Source organism: Danio rerio, chromosome 12 (genome assembly GCF_052040795.2).
Source record: "Danio rerio strain M-AB ecotype USA chromosome 12, GRCz13ab, whole genome shotgun sequence".
Classification (NCBI taxonomy): Eukaryota; Metazoa; Chordata; class Actinopteri; order Cypriniformes; family Danionidae; genus Danio; species Danio rerio.
In genome coordinates this window covers 48,160,065-48,178,605 of record NC_141032.1, presented here as the reverse complement: position 1 = coordinate 48,178,605, position 18,541 = coordinate 48,160,065, and the positions used below count along the sequence as shown (strand labels likewise).

General features: G+C 35.0%; 1 protein-coding gene and 1 long non-coding RNA gene across 2 annotated transcripts in view; one reads left to right on the top strand and one right to left on the bottom strand.

Annotated features, from left to right (window-relative positions):
• The window catches only part of LOC101886286 (uncharacterized), a 157,195-nt gene that overhangs the window by 95,023 nt on the left and 43,631 nt on the right, over nt 1–18,541 (top strand). The window contains exon 12 of the mRNA XM_087276903.1: nt 11,115–11,158. Within this exon, the coding sequence (XP_087133029.1) occupies nt 11,115–11,158 (44 nt within the window). The remainder of the gene's footprint in view (nt 1–11,114; nt 11,159–18,541) is intronic.
• LOC148679625 (uncharacterized) lies at nt 1,190–4,145 on the bottom strand. Its single transcript, XR_015944923.1, has 3 exons — nt 2,840–4,145; nt 1,892–2,646; nt 1,190–1,833 (listed from the first exon to the last, which is right to left on the bottom strand). It is a non-coding gene; the product is annotated as an uncharacterized LOC148679625 (long non-coding RNA).

The following is an 18,541-nucleotide window of genomic DNA, read 5'->3' as shown; positions in this document are numbered from 1 at the left end:
AACAACATGTGTCATATGACCGTCACATTAAAATAATGTGCAACACAAGTGGAACACAAGTGAAACGTGAAATGTACATGAAATGAGTAGTTCTTCTATTAACACACAGTATTCTTTACTATTGCTGGAACACAATTCCATTAAGAGGCCATAGGGTGTGTTTGTATCGTTTTAATTTACCTTTAGCCTTACAGAAAAACCATATGTGTAGCACTTGAGCTTGAGAAAAGTCACATGGAACACGAGTGAAACACATGTGCAATGTACATGAAACGTAGAGTTTATCTGTTAACACACTGTAACAGGTGCACTACACACTATTTTTACAGAAAAACTATGTGTCATATGATAGTCGCATTAAAATAATGTGGAACACACGTGGAACACAAGTGAAATGTACATGAAACATGTTTTCTTCTTTTAACACACAGTAAGAGGTACTTTACACACTATTTTTACAGAAAAATGACCTGTCATATAACTGTCACATTAAAATTATTTGGAACACAAGTGAAACATGTGAAATGTACATAAAACATATAGTTTTTCTGTTAACACACAGTAACAGGTACACTACACACTATTTTTACAAAAAAAACTACATGTGTCATATGACCGTCACATTAAAATAATGTGCAACACAAGTGGAACACAAGTGAAACGTGAAATGTTCATGAAAGTAGTTCTTCTATTAACACACAGTAACAGGTGCACTACACACTAGTCTTTTCTTTTTCTTATAACAGTAATAGGTACGTTACACACTACTTTTATAGAAAAATTATGTCACATGACCGTCACATTTAGATAATGTGAAACACATGTGAAATGTACATGAAACGTTTTAATTTTCTTTTAACACACAGTAACAGGTACATTACACACTAGTCTTACAGCAAAAAATAAAAAATAAAAAATGACATGTCATTTGAGCATCCTAAGAGCTTGACATCTTAAAATAATGCAGAACACAAGAGAAACATGTGAAATGCACATGAAACCTCTGGTTTCAAGAGTTCCCACTTAGATATGCTTGGCATGCTGTCCCGGGAGAGAACCCTGAGCTCGGAGATATTTGAGCCCAGGGCTCCCGCCCGGTCTAGAAGCATATCAGGAGAACCGAGATCCGGTTGGTCTCGATCGCTCCCCCTTTAGAAGGGGAGAAAAAGGAGGAGATGGGGTGGAAGGGGGGATTTTTCCAAAACGAAGAGAGAATGGGCAATGGGGAGAAAGTGATCCATTTATACTAAGCTAGGATCATTCTGATTGGATTATTACTGATTACGGATGAGTGGCCAGCGGTGCACAATCATATCATGTGCTCCTCTCGAAATTAGTTTATGAAACTTCACTTTGATTTTTACTTCAAGTAAATGTTATATTGCACATTATTCTTACAGAAAGACTGCACACACCACATGACAGTCTCATTAAAATAATTTGAAATGCATGAAGTAAAACACGTGATATGCACATTAAATGTGTGGTTTTGGTTATTACACACAGACACAACCACTACATATTTCTCTTACTGAAAAAACATGTCACATGACTGGTACATTAAAACAGTTTAGAGCACAAGTGAAACAAAAATCATTGTTTTTTTTAACTTAAAGTTAGAGATGATGTACATCCACATGGTTGTTATTGCAGAATAAAGCCTGACACAAAGTGAAGCACTGTTGTATAAGAAAGAGCAGTTTTATTCTGTGAAAACAACCATTCTGGATGTACTTTATCCCCTTTTTACAGGGCTACCTGCCACAGAACATAAAATTTAGACACACAACATTGTTCTGAACATTGTTATTAACTCTTTAGGTAAGCACAATGCTCACAGAAACAAAAACAGCTGATGGAGTATATACTAACCTGCACATTATTCAGTCACAAAATGAGACCAAAGAATCAAAAAATGCAAAGCTGACAGAAACGAAAACAGATGAATGCAGCATAGTCCAACCATAAAGAAACACAAAACATATTCTGAGCCATAATAGTGGATGAATTCTTTAGTTAAGTGCGAAGCTGACAGAAATGAAAACAGCTGATGGAGTATACACTAACCTGTGCATTATTCAGGCACAACATGGTGACAAATAGTCAAAAACACAAAGCTGAGAGAAACGAAACCAGAAGAATAGAGCAAAGACTAACCATGACAAAACAGAAAACATGTTCTGAACCATAATAGTGGATTAATTCTTTAGTTAAACGCAAAACTGATGGAAATTAAAACAGCTGATAGAGTTGGAGTATACTCTAAAATCTGCATTATTCAGGCACAAGATGGCGCCAAACAGTCAAAAACACGAAGCTGACAGAAACAAAACCAGATGAATAGAGCATAGTCCAACCATAAAGAAACACAAAACATATTCTGAGCCATATTAGTGGATAAATTCTTTAGTTAAGTGCAAAGCTCACAGAAATGAAAACAGCTGATGGAGTATACACTAACCTGTGCATTATTCAGGCACAACATGGTGACAGTTAAAAACACAAAGCTTACAGAAACAAAACCAGATGAATAGAGCATAGACTAACCATGACAAAACACAAAACATATTCTGAGCCATAATATTGGATTCATTCTTTAGTTAAACGCAAAACTGATGGAAATGAAAACAGCTGATGGAGTATACACTAACCTCTGCATTATTCAGACACGAGATGGCGCCAAACAGTCAAAAACACAAAGCTTACAGAAACAAAACCAGATGAATAGAGCATAGACTAACCATGACAAAACACAAAACATATTCTGAGCCATAATATTGGATTCATTCTTTAGTTAAACGCAAAACTGATGGAAATTAAAACAGCTGATGGAGTATACACTAACCTCTGCATTATTCAGACACGAGATGGCGCCAAACAGTCAAAAACACAAAGCTTACAGAAACAAAACCAGATGAATAGAGCGTAGACTAACCATAAGGAAACCCAAAACCATATTCTAAACCATAAGAGTTTACTAATTATTTAATTAAACGCAAAGCTGACAGAAACTAAAACAGCTGTATGGAGTATACACTAACCTGCACATTCAGTCACAAGATGGAGCCAAACAGTCAAAAACACGAAACTGACAGAACTGAAACCAGATGAATTGAGCATTGACTTACCGTAACGAAACACAAAGCATATTCTGAGCCATAATAGTGGATTCATTCTTTTTTTAGCCGCAAAGCTGAGAGAAATGAAAACAGCTGATGGAGTATACACTAACCTGCACATTTTTCAGGCAAAAGATTGCACCAAACAATCATAAATTCAGAGCTCGCAGAAACAAAAACAGATGAAGGGCATAGACTAAACATAACAGAACACAAAACATTGTTCTTAGCCATTATAGTGGATAAATTCTTAAGAAAAGAAAACAGCTGATGGAGTATACACTAACTTCAAAAACTGGCATGACACAGCAGATAGAAATGAATGAGGATTTAAGCTTATGGATTTGAACGTATTTACTCATGGTCAATGGGATTCGAAGTTCCCAGATGAGCCTGTGATATTTAGCGGTTGTTATCTCTGAATAACATGTCTCGACTGACCAATCAGAATCGAGTATTCCAAATACTCAAACAGCCGTGTAATAAAGTATGTTAACATATTCTACTGCTAATGTCCTTAAAATAGCATCCTAAGGTGTCTTCAAACAGCTCATACTATAGTAGTTTACTCTGAGTACAGTAGAAACTCTCTGATACTGAACTGTTTTGATAGCAGCTTATGCAGTTACAGTTTTGAGAGTGCTATAAATGTGAACAAGAAACTAAAAGAAACCCAAAAAACTTCCAGCGCATAAAATATTCAGCTTTTGATGCTGCGTGTTTGCGGAGGGATAAAGTCCAGCTCGTATCTCCTCCTGCTGAATTTGTTTTTCCTCTGGACGTGTTTGAAATGAGCATTGGTTTGGAGATGCTGTTTGTTTTGCCCTGAGGGACTGAGAGAGTAAATTTGCCCTCCAATAGCTGGTTGAATTTCCATCCACATTGAGATTATTAGCTCTTAATGCTGAGGCTTCTGTTTTCTAGATGACAGTGCAGAACATATGCTTATTAGAGATACTCTTGTTTAACTTGTCATCCAAACCAGGACATACCATAGACTTCTATTGCTTTTATATGGCTCCTACACTGGAAAACATGTTTTTTTGGACATATTTCTAATCCAAATATCTAAAACATCTTAAATAAAGAAGCTTTTTTTTAGACAAGCAACAAATATTGTCTTGTTTTAAGAAATAACATGTAAAAATTACATTTTTACTTTAAACAAGCAAGATAATCAGTTTTATAATTTTGTTGTTTCCATTTAACCCAAGATTATTTTGCTTACCCCAGTAGAAGATTATTTATCTTGTTTCAAGGACAAAACTCGCTGAATTGTGTCATGTTAGCTCTTAAAATGTCAATAAATGTTGCTTGTCTATATAAATGCTTCTTGATTTTAAGATTTTTTTGATATTTGGAGTAGAAGCAAGACACAAAATGTTAGAAAAGCATGTTTTGCAGTGCATTATAATTACATCTACGCAAAAACAAACAATGCATTTTTAAAAATCATCTAAATCCAAAAAATCATCTAAATGTTCTCAAATGGAGGTTTTGTCAATATAAGGGAGTCTTAAATCTGAGGCTTCTGTTTTCTGGATGAAAATGCAGAACATATGCTTATTAGAGATACTCTTGTTTAACTTGTCATCCAAACCAGCACATACCATAGACTTCTATTGCTTTTACATGGCTCCTACACTGGAAAACATGTTTTTTTGGACTTGTTTCTAGTCCAAATATCTAGAACATCTTAAATAAAGAAGCTTTTTTTAGACAAGCAACAAATATTGTCTTGTTTTAAGAAATAGCATGCCACAATTAATTGAGTTTTTACTTTAAACAAGCAAGATATCAGTTTTATAATCTTGTTGTTTCCCTTTAACCCAAGATTATTTTGCTTATCCCAATGGCAGATCATTTAGCTTGTTTCAAAGACAAAACTTGCTGAATTGTGTCATGTTAGCTCTTAAAATGTTAATAAGTTTTGCTTGTCTAAGTAAATGCTTATTGATTTAAGAATTTTTAGATATTTGGAGTAGAAGCAAGACACAAAATGTAAGAAAAGCATGTGTTGCAGTGTATTATAATTACATCTACGCAAAAACAAACGTTGCATTTTTAAAAATCATCTAAATCCTTTAGGATGTTCTCAAATGGAGGTTTTGTCAATTTAAGGGAGTCTTAATTCTGAGGCTTCTGTTTTCTGGATGAAAATGCAGAACATATGCTTATTAGAGATGCTCTTGTTTAACTTGTCATCCAAACCAGAACATACTATTGATTTCTATAGCTTTTACATGGCTCCTACACTCGAAAACATGCTTTTTTTTGGACTTGTTTCTTGTCCAGATATCTAAAACATCTTAAATAAAGAAGCTTTTTTTAGACAAGCAACAAATTTTGTCTTGTTTTAAGAAATAGCATGCCACAATTAATTGAGTTTTTACTTTATAAAACTGATTATCTTGCTTTTTTAATCTTCTTGTTTCCTTTAAACCTAAGATTATTTTGCTTACCCCAATGGCAGATCATTTATCTTGTTTCAAGGACAAAACTCGCTGAATTGTGTCATGTTAGCTCTTAAAATGTCAATAAATGTTGCTTGTCTAAATAAATGCTTATTGATTTAAGAATTTTTAGATATTTGGAGTAGAAGCAAGACACAAAATGTTAGAAAAGCATGTGTTGCAGTGTATTATAATTACATCTACGCAAAACAAACGTTGCATTTTTAAAAATCATCTAAATCCTTTAGGATGTTCTCAAATGGAGGTTTTGTCAATATAAGGGAGTTTAAATTCTGAGGCTTCTGTTTTCTGGATGAAAATGCAGAACATATGCTTATTAGAGATACTCTTGTTTAACTTGTCATCCAAACCAGCACATACCATAGACTTCTATCGCTTTTACATGGCTCCTACACTGGAAAACATGTTTTTTTGGACTTGTTTCTAGTCCAAATATCTAAAACATCTTAAATAAAGAAGCATTTTTTAGACAAGCAACAAATATTGTCTTGTTTTAAGAAGTAACATGTAAAAATTAAATGAGTTTTTACTTCAAACAAGCAAGATATCAGTTTTATAATCTTGTTGTTTCTGTTTAACCCAAGATTATTTTGCTTACCCCAGTGGAAGATTATTTAGTTTGTTTCAAGGACAAAACTCACTGAATTGTGGCATGTTACCTCTTAAAATGTCAATAATTTTTGCCTGTCTAAATAAATGCTTCTTGATTTTAAGAATTTTTTGATATTTGGACTAGAAGCAAGACACAAAATGTTAGAAATGTGTTGCAGTGCATTATAATTACATCTACGCAAAACAAACGTTGCATTTTTAAAAATCATCTAAATCCTTTAGGATGTTCTCAAATGGAGGTTTTGTCAATATAAGGGAGTTTAAATTCTGAGGCTTCTGTTTTCTAGATGACAGTGCAGAACATATGCTTATTAGAGATACTCTTATAGTCATGTTTAACTTGTCATCCAAACCAGCACATACCATAGACTTCTATCGCTTTTATATGGCTCCTACACTGAAAAACATGCTTTTTTTGGACTTGTTTCTTGTCCAAATATCTAAAACATCTTAAATAAAGAAGCTTTTTTTAGACAAGCAACAAATATTGTCTTGTTTTAAGAAATAGCATGCCACAATTAAGTGAGTTTTTACTTTAAACAAGCAAGATATCAGTTTTATAATCTTTAAAGATTATTTTGCTTATCCCAATGGCAGATCATTTATCTTGTTTCAAGGACAAAACTCACTGAATTGTGTCATGTTAGCTCTTAAAATGTCAATAAGTTTTGCTTGTCTAAATCAATGCTTCTTGATTTTAAGAATTTTTAGATATTTAGACTAGAAACGAGACAAAATATCTAAGAAAAGTGCCTTACAATTACATTTATGCAAAAACAAGCGTTGCACTTTTAAAAATCATTTATATCCTTTAGGATGTTCTCAAATGGTGGTTTTGTCAATATAAGAGAGGCTTTGACTGCGCCTGGTACTCAGTTTTGATAATTAATTAGTGATTTGACTGTGACGCAGGTGTTTTGTGACTGACGTCCTCACAGATTCGTCATTTACACTAATGAAGTGTGAGATAAGTGCTAATGTTCAGCAGGAGGCCGTGCCCACAACAGATAACAGCCTTCTGGGATTGTTTTGTGTTTTATTAAACCCTCACTGCAAAAAAGAAAATGCTTTTCTTTACTTAGAGGTTTAGCCTTGTTTCTAATCCAAATATCTAAAACATCTTTAATCAAGAAGCATTTTCTGTAAATGCAAAGAATATTGTCGTGTTTTCAACATTAGACCATGCTTCAAAACAACCATTATTTATTTAAGATTATTTTGCTCACCCTATTGGCAGGTTATTTTGCTAGTTTTAAGGGAAAAAACAGCTTAATTTTGAAATCTTATTCCTTTAAAAAAGACAATATATTTTGCTTGTCTGCTAAGAGAAGCATTAAAAAAGTAAGAAAAGCATTTTTTTGCAGTACCTGCATTAAAAGATAATGCAATACGTTCTGCATTAAGTTCTAGCAAACATTAACAAAGATATATTTAATATTTATATAAAGAAATAAATATTAAAAACTCTAATGAAATGAAATTTTTAATATATATTTCTTTATATAAATATTTAATATATCTTTGTTGATGTTTGCTAATGAAAATAAAATTGATAGTTCATTCATTCATTCATTTTCTTTTCGGCTTAGTCCCTTTATTAATCTGGGGTCGCCACAGCGGAATGAACCACCAACTTATCCAGCATTTTATTTTACGCAGCGGATGTCCTTCTGCAACCCATCTCTGAGAAAGTTGATAGTTCAGTAGAATGTTAACAAGCATTATTTGAATGCTGTACAATTAATGTTCATTATTAGTTTATTAAAATATAGTTTAGTATATTGAAATATTAAATATATTAACTAACATTAACTTATGAAACCTTATTATTTTATATTCGGTTCAGGTGGTTTGAAAGACCAATCCCCATACTGACAAAGTCCAGAGTTTGACCCCTATATAACCTCATTTGTCCCATTTTTGACAGTATGCCATCATAGACTGTTAAAATAACCAGTAGAAAAAGGCTTAAAGACAAACTTAATTATTAATTATTAATAAAATGGACAAGTTCTGACTGAGTAAATGAGCTGGCCAGTTTGTTATGTGCATATAAAGTAGGCTGCAGTTTTTAAAACTAACTAACTGTTAAAATTAAAGATTTAACAGATACTTAATTGTTTTTTAAAATGATGGGTGATAATAAATTAGCATTTAAAAATATTCTTTGTTCAGAAAATGTTATTTAAAATTTTAATCTTATTACATTGTTTATAAAACTGTAATGTTGTAAATAAACAAAAAATAAAAGTAAACATAAACTAGTATGCTGAGCACTTTGACAAAACTGTAAGAAATGTTTTTGTTGCATCAAAAAGTGTGGTGATGAGAACCATCTGACAAGATAATCCAGCAAAAATAGTGCTTAAAATGTCACGTAAATGCCTTATTTGGACCTCTTGATTTAATAGAAAACGAGGCGAATAACTGCAACAAGGATGGATGGATGGACAGATGGTTATACTGTATAGATGGATGGATGGACGGATAGATAAACTGGGTGGATGGATGGATGAAGAGATATAGATGTACTGTATAGATGTATAAGTGGATGAGTGGATCGATAGATATATGGATGGGTGATGGATAGATGGGTAGACGGATAGGATGGATGGAGGGATTGATGGATATACTGTATTGATAGATGGATAGATTTACTGCGTGGATGGATGGATGGATGGATGGATGGATGGATGGATATACTTTATAGATGGATGGATGGATGGATGGATATGCTGGATGGTTAGATGGATTGATATACCGTATGATTTGATGGATGAATAAAAATACGGTATAGATGGATGGATGGATAAATATGCCAGATGGATGGATAGACTGATGGATATACTGTATAGATGGACGGATGGTCGAATAGAAAAACTGGATGGATAGATGGATGAATGAATCGATATAGCTATACTAGATAGAGAGATAGATGGATGAGTGGATGGATGGATGGATGGACAGATGGATATAGATATACTGTATAGATAGAAGGATGAATAGGTCGATAGATGGACGAATAGATGGGTAGATAGGCGGATGGATAAATGGATGGATATATGGATGGATGGATGGATGGATGGATAGATATATGGACGGATAGATAGATAGATAGATAGATAGATAGATAGATAGATAGATAGATAGATAGATAGATAGATAGATAGATAGATAGATAGATAGATAGATAGATGGATAGATAAACTGGATGGATGGATGGATGAAGAGATATAGATGTACTGTATAGATGTATAAGTGGATGAGTGGATCGATAGATATATGGATGGGTGATGGATAGAAGGGTAGACAGATAGGATGGATGGATGGATTGATAGATATACTGTATTGATAGATGGATAGATTTACTGCGTGGATGGATGGATGGATGGATGGATGGATATACTTTATAGATGGATGGATGGATGGATGGATGGATATGCTGGATGGTTAGATGGATTGATATACCGTATGATTTGATGGATGAATAAAAATACGGTATAGATGGATGGATGGATAAATATGCCAGATGGATGGATAGACTGATGGATATACTGTATAGATGGACGGATGGTCGAATAGAAAAACTGGATGGATAGATGGATGAATGAATCGATATTGCTATACTAGATAGAGAGATAGATGGATGAATGGATGGATAGATGGATGAGTGGATGGATGGATGGATGGACAGATGGATATACTGTATAGATGGATGGACGAAAAGATAAACTGGATGAATGAATTGATATAGATATACTGTATAGATAGAAGGATGAATAGGTCGATAGATGGACGAATAGATGGGTAGATAGGCGGATGGATAAATGGATGGATATATGGATGGATGGATGGATGAATGGATAGATATATGGATGGATAGATAGATAGATAGATAGATAGATAGATAGATAGATAGATAGATAGATAGATAGATAGATAGATAGATAGATAGATAGATAGATAGATAGATAGATAGATAGATGATGGATGGATGGATGGATGGATGGATGGATGGATGGATGGATGGATAGATGGATGGATGGACGGATGGATATGTGACATTATTTATATATATATATATTATATTTGATGTTCAGTATGAGGCTTTAACATGCTCTTTTAACTGAAATAGAAGCTTTTTTTTATTTCTTCTCTAATGTCTGCTATTTAATATAATGTTAACTTAAGTATGTCCGTTACTGATCGATTGCCTTTTAAAATTGTCTTTAGATTCTTGAGTAAATCTGATGTAGACTCGTCACAATAATCAATATATCGACTTATCGTGGAAGATATGCACCTTTACACACACTCACATTTTCCTGAAAACTACTGACAGGTTTAGAAGGTGTCCAGATGAGCTCAGTTTCTGCGGTCTTGAATGTTCTTATGACTCTTTATATTTGTTTATATATGCTCTTGTATAATCATTATATAAATCCAGACATAAATCGGCCTTGAAATGACAATAATGACCCTTATCGCAATCATTTCTGTGACAATAAATCACACAAGGGAAATGATCTATCATGACGGGCTAATCTGATGCTTCACTGCTTGTTGGGTATTTATTAACACTCAATCCAACTCAATGATGGCGTGGACGGATGCCCAGAGTAATTTATCTGCATGGAGTGCGCGTCTGTGATTGGCTCTAATGTGTTTATTTTGGGGTTTTGTCATCTGTCACGGCCTGATTATGATGCCTCACACAGCACAATACATATATATGATGCAACTCATCCTCCAGATTCTGAAAGCAAGCAGTTTCTGTGTGTGAGACTAACTCTCTTTATCTGTGTGTGTGTGTGTGTGTGTGTGTGTGTGTGTGTGTGTGTGTGTGTGTGTGTGTGTGTGTGTGTGTGTGTGTGTGTGTGTGTGTGTGTGTGTGTGTGTGTCTCCGCAGGCTCTCTACAACTCTATTAAAAATGAAAAGCTGCAGTGGACAATGTAAGTGTGTTTTTTTCTCTCTCTCTCCTGCTTTCACTGATTACAATCACAAGGTTTTCCAGCAGATCCCACAATGTGCTACTACTAAACTACCCACATAACTAATTTCATCATTCCGAGCAGCCTTATGGAAGATGTTACCATGGCAACCGTAGTGTCCGCCAAAATAGCGCAGTTACTACAGTTACTGTCACTATTGTGCAACCTGGAACTGTGTTTGTCTGCTAGTATGAGCACTTTCCCATGCTGAAGGTGCGTTGGGTGTTGTTGCATTAGGTTTGAGGCTTGTTGCTATGCAGTTGGCAGGGTTTTCTGTGCGATTGCTACTATCAAAACATTTAGGCTTTAACTTAGAATGAATCGCATGTAAAAGAGCATGCAGTTTTATCGTGAACAAACTAGATTAATACACTTGGAGTTCATATTTAGTCATTATGACTCATAAATAAATATAAATATATTATTTATAAGCATAAAGCAGTCACTCAATGACACTAAAATAACATGAAATGTGCAATAAAAGACATTGACATTGTTAGTTAACACTGTAATCTAAGTTGCTGATATTTAGACTCAATTCGAGTCCTACATTTTGAATGTTGAAGTGATTGTATAGATGTTCATTTTAAGAGTTACTTTGTTTTATCATCCTCCAAAATGGCATGTTCGATCAATTATTGTAAGCAATGCTTTATAACTGTAATCATATGCACAAATCAAACTGTAATCAAACAGCACAAAATAATTTTAGTATGTGTATACTGTATAATATATATATATACGAATAATATTTTGTGCTGTTTATCAGCCATATATATATGTATATATATATATATATATATATATATATATATATATATATATATATATATATATATATATATATATATATATATATATATGTGTGTGTATATATATATATATATATATATATATATATATATATATATGTATATATGTGTGTGTGTGTGTGTGTGTGTGTGTGTGTGTGTGTGTGTGTGTGTGTGTGTGTGTGTGTGTGTGTGTGTGTGTGTGTGTATACAGTTGAAGTCAGAATTATTAGCCCCTTTGAATTTTATTTAGTTTTATATATTTCCTAAATGATGTTTAACAGAGGAAGAAAATGTTCACAGTATGTCTGATAATATTTTTTTTCTTCTAGAGAAAGTCTAATTTGTTTTTTTTTAGGCTAAAAAAAAAGCTGTTTTTAAGGTTTTAAACACCATTTTAGGGACAAAATTATTAGTTATTTAAGCATATTTTTTTCTCTATAGTCTACAGAACAAACCATCATTATACAATAACTTGCCTGATTAACCTAACCTGCCCAGTTAACCCAATTAAGCTAGTTAAGCCTTTAAATGTCACTTTAAGCTGTATAGAAGTGTCTTCAAAATTATCTAGTCATAATATTATTTACTGTCATCATCGCCAAGATATAAAAATAAATCAGTTATTAGAAATTAATTATTAAAACTAATATGATGAGAAATGTGTATGTATATATATATATATATATTTAATGTGTACTTTATGCATTTTATTCCAGTTGTTTGGCAAAATGTTATCAGTAGAAAGTCAGTCAGACCCCTATTAATGAACTACGAACCCTAGAGATGTAAAATTAAATTTACTATATGTAAATTGCAGTATTAATAACAGATATAATGTTGTACTGTGTGTTGTGTGTGTGTGTGTATATATATATATATATATATATATATATATATATATATATATATATATATATATATATATATATATATATATATATATACATATATATATATATATATATATATATATATATATATATATATATATATATACATATATATATATATATATATATATATATATATATATATATATATATATATATATATATATATATATATATATATATATAAAAATAAATCAACAAAATAATCTGCAGGCTAAATTGATTTAACTGCAACCCTTTAGAATGTAGAAAAACAATTACAGTATTTTGCTTTTTTAAAACAATTCAATAGCTATCTAAAGTAATCCAGTAATTTGGTATTACTTTAATAGGTCAGTTTGACCGCTAAGATTTTACAACATTTTCTAAACACATCATCTATACAAAGTTCTACCAGGAAACACAATCTGTTCCTACATCATCAACATTATAAATGCTCAATGTCGTTCTGTGCTGTAATATTCTGAGATCCTCTTCCACCCCAGCTTTGCCTGCTATATATATATATATATATATTATAACTCATTTCTAATAACTGATTTCTGGATTTCATTAATCTTTGGTCCATGATGACAGTAGACAATATTTGGCAATTTAAAGACTTGACTAGGTTAATCAGGTTAACTAGGCAGGTTAGGGTAATTAGGCAAGTTATTGTAGAACAGTGGTTTGTTCTGAAAATATATAGCTTAAAGGGGCTAATAATTTTGACCCTAAAATGGCTTTAAAAAAATAAAAAACTGCTTTTATTCTAGCCAAAATAGATAAGATTTTCTATGTATGTACTAACGTATGTATGTATATAATGTTTGCAGCAGTACTGTTATAATCCCAGACTGTATTTGTATGAATATGTATATACACATACTGTATTGAGTCTCAGTACTCGCTTTGCCATATTAATAAAAGAAGCAGCATAGCAGATCTATTCCACCAAGACCAAACACATCAACATTGCCATATGCATATTTATTACCATAGTAAATATCTTGGAGAGTTGTCGTGACATAACTTTGTTGTTGCTTACGTTTCTTGCACTTTGGATGTAATTTGGCAAGTATGAATGTATGCATGTACAAGTCAGATTGATTTGCCCTCCTGTGAATTAGATTTTTTTTTTTTCTTTTAATATTTCCCAAATGATGTTGAACAGATTCAGGAATTATTCACAGTATTTCCTCTAATATTTTTTCTTCTGGAAAAAGTCTTTTTTTTTTTTATTTGGGCTAAAATAAAAAGCAGTTTTTTAATTTTGTTAAACGCATTGTAAGGGTTCATTTGTCAATATTATTAGCCCCTTTAAGCCATATTTTCTTTTGATTGTCTCCAGAACAAACCACTGTTATACAACAACTTGCTTAATTACACTAACTTTTAATTAACCTATTTAAGTCTTTGATAGACACTTTAGCAGTATAGAAGTATCTTGAAAAATATCTTATCTAGTCAAATATTATTCACTGTCATCATGGTAAAGATTAAATAAATCAGTTATTAGAGATGAGTTATTAAAACTATTATAATTAGAAATTTGTTAAAACAAAATTGTCTTTCCATTAAACAGAAATAAAAAATATACAGGGAAGCTAATAATTCTGACTTCAACTGTATGTATGCATGTTACGCCACACCATATTATAAGTTTGGGCACATTTTGGCCACAGTAGTGTTTTTTAAATGCAATAGTGTTTATATAACGGTTCAACAGCTCCGATTAGGTCAGCCGCAGCAGCAGTGCGCCTTAATATCGTTTCACACGTCAGTAATTTTCAGCTGCAGATACTCGCTCTAGAACCCCATTTCAGAAAATCTTCACTACAGGACAGAATACTGTAGGAAATATACACTGTCCATCAGCAGAAGTGTGTGTTGTTTGCAGTGTATGTTGTGTGAGTCGCCCATTCTCTCTCTATATATATTCACACTCGCCAATTAAAGACCCTGGCTTTCCGAGCGCCGTTGCTATGGTTACGGCTCCATGGATACCGCTGCATGGTTACCGCTCGGATCGGCTCTCTAACACACACACACACACACACACACACACAGAGTCCTCACCTCGCTCTCATGCATAACACTCATCCACGCGCCCACACACACACACTTTAAAGGGTCCTGTTCGCATCCTGAGCAAAGGTGAACCCACAGACTCCTACTGCAGCTCCCAAAATAGCCTCATCTGTCCGTCCCTGAGCTCATGAACAAGAGCACAGCAGAGCAACGCTGCCATAAAAACTTCCATCCTGCGCTCCTGTGCACTGGTCAAAGACAAAAAGAGCTGTTCAGACATCAAAATATGAACGTGAAGGTCAGGTTTAAATGCTGGTGTCTGTATATTTATTTTTTTTTGGTAGGAGCAAATAAAGGGTACAGAACAAGGTTAGCAAGACAAAATGAAATGGCATTCAGTGAAACTGTAAATTCAGCTACACTCAGAACAATAAGGCTTTATCTTATGCTGTGTTGCGGAAGAAGCATCAAGCGTGAGTGATTTACATGTTAAGTCAATGCAAACGCACCAATAGACACGTTCTGCGTCCTGCGGCGCGAATGACGGGAATTGCTCGAATGGTGCGGCGCGAATTGAATGCCATGTTATGTTATGCCATCTTATCCAGCAAATGTTTTACGCAGCGGATGCCCTTTCAGCTGCAACCCATCACTGGGAAACACCCATACACTCTCTTTCTCACACACACACACTTTGGACAATTTAGCTTACCCAATTCACCTATAACGCATGTGTTTGGACTGTGGGGGAAACTGGAGCACCCGGAGGAAACCCACACAAACACGGGGAGATCATGCAAACTCCACACAGAAATGCCAGCTGGCCCAGCCAGGGCTTGAATCTGTGGCCTTCTTACTGTGAGGCGACAGTGCTACCCTCTGGGCCACCGCGTCACCACATTTAAATTTTATTTATTTGTGCAGCTTACAAAAGTCAGCAATGGACATATTGCACAAACCTTCTGGATGTTAGGTGCTCGGAAAATGTGTACACCCCCTTTCTTTTCATTTATTTTTATTTTTTACATTTACACTCGCCGACCACTTTATTAGGTACACACATTTCTAATCAGCCAATCCCATGGCAGCAACTCTTCATGCATTCAGGCATGTAGACATGGTCAAGACGATCTGCTACAGTTCAAACCGAACATCAGAATGGGGAAGAAAGGGGATTTTGAACATGGCATGGTTGCTGGTACCAAACGGGCTGGTCTGAGTATCTCAGAAACTGCTGATCTACTGGAATTTTCACGCACAACCATCTCTAGGGTTTACAGAGAATGGTCAGAAAAATAGAAAATATCCAGTGAGTGGCAATTCTGTGGGCGCTTATACCTTGTCGATACCAGAGGTCAGAGGAGAATGGCCAGACTGGTTTCAGCTGATAGAAAGGCAACAGTAACTCAAATAAGCACTCGTTACAACCGAGGTCTGCTGAAGAGCTTCTCTGAACACACAACACGTCCAACCTTGAGGCGGATGGTGCAGCAGCAGAAGACCACACAGGGTGCCACTCCTGTCAGCTAAGAACAGGAAACTGAGGCTACAATTCACACAGACTCACCAAAACTGGACAATAGAAGATTGGAGAAACGTTGCCTGGTCTGATGAGTCTCCATTTCTGCTGCCACATTTGGATGCTCGGGTCAGAACTTGGCATTAACTACATGGATCCATCATGCCTTGTATCAACGGTACATGTAATAGTGTGGGGGATATTTTCTTGGCACACTTTGGGTCCATTAGTACCAATTGAGCATTGTGTCAACGACACAGCCAACCTGAGTATTGTTGCTGACCATGTCCATCCCTTTATGACCACAGTGTACCCATCCTCTGATAGCTACTTCCAGCAGGATAACACATCATGTCATACAGCGTGAATCATCTCAGACTGGTTTCTTGAACCTGAAAATGAGTTCACTGTACTCAAATGGCCTCCACAGTTACCAGAACTCGATCCAATTGAGCAGCTTTGGTATGTGGTGGAACGGGAGATTGGCATCATGGATGTGCAGCTGAAAATCTGCAGCAACTGCGTGATGCTATCATGTCAATATGGAGCAAAATCTCTGAGGAATATTTCTAGTATCTTGTTGAATCTATGCCATGAAGGATTAAGGCAGTTCTGAAGGCAAAGAGGGTTCAAGCCGGTACTAGTAAGGTGTACCTAATAAAGTGGCCGCTGATTGTAAATTTTAGTGTCCTTCTATCTTCTTGTGTTGATGTGTATAGTATATAAAAGCATCATAATTCCTGTCCTCAATGTCATGAAACTATTTTAATAGAATGATTTCATGCTCGAGAAACATTAATTCATGTATTTTATTTTCAGCTTAGTCACTTTATTCATCTGGGGTCACCACAGTGGAATGAACTGCCAGCTCATCTGGGTCAGTTGGCATTTCTGTGTGGAGTTTGCATGTTCTCCCCATGTTGGTGTGGGTTTCCTCCGGATGCCGCGGTTTCCCCCACAGTCCAAACACATGCGCTATAGGTGAATTGATTAACTGAATTGCCCATCGTGTATGTGTATGTGTGAATTAGTGTGCACAGGGTCTTTTTCCCAGTGCTGGGTTGTGGCTGGAAGGGCATCCACTGAGTAAAACATATGCTAGAATAGTTGCCGGTTCATTCCACTGTGGTGACCCCTGATAAATAGAGAGGGGTCTGGATGCAGACCTGGTGCAGTGCAATCTGAGCTGCATCCAATGCTTTTTAATGGGCTCACATACAGTAAACCCACCCCTAATCCTACCCCTCACAGTGATGTCACTCACTCCATTTGATTGCATTGTGTCTGACATTGCATCGCTGAATGATGCAGTCTCAGCTTGCATCATAAAGGCTGCATCCAGATACTGTTAAATAAATAAGGCACTAAGCTGAAGGAAAAATAATGAATGAATATTTTTAATAATATGAATATATATTCTGTCACTTTTAATACATTTAATTAGGGATGTAACAATATTGTAAATACCGTCATACCGCAATAGTTTTTTTTTTAATATTACCGTAGGCGCATGACTCAATAAAACTATATTTCTGAGAAAAGTTTGCTCGGGCGAATGAAGCGAACGGGAGGTAGCGGGAACTACAATTCCCATCAGCCCAGACGTGGTCATCATCCTTTGGGGTCTGTTGTCACTACAGATCCAGTAATGTGGAAATGGAGTGTGTTGCTAGTAGCGGGGAAGAAAAAGAGCTGGAAATTATCGAACCTAAAGCGGGCTTTAAATCGGATGTGTGGAAGCATTTCGGTTTCTTTCTAAAAAGATATAAAAAAGGAGAAAAGGTGGCAGACAAAGAAAAAAACAGTATGCAGGCGGTGCCAGACTGTGGTGAAATATAAGTCGGGGAATACGACTAATAACAGTCATGGGGACTGCAGAACACAGCACACTTGTTAGATTGATGCAGACATTAGCCCCTTTCACACATACAGACCTTTCCGGAAAATTACCGGCAATCTTCCGGAAAGGTTGTATGTGTGAACAGGTCCTTTTTGAAAATACCGGTAAATTCGTTCTGGCTATTTTCCAGAAAGAGAAGTTGTAACATTACCGGCAATTTGCCGGAATGCTGCGCTGTGTGAATGCAGAAGGAAGATTGCCGGAAAGAGTGCGTGCACGTCTAGAACGTGC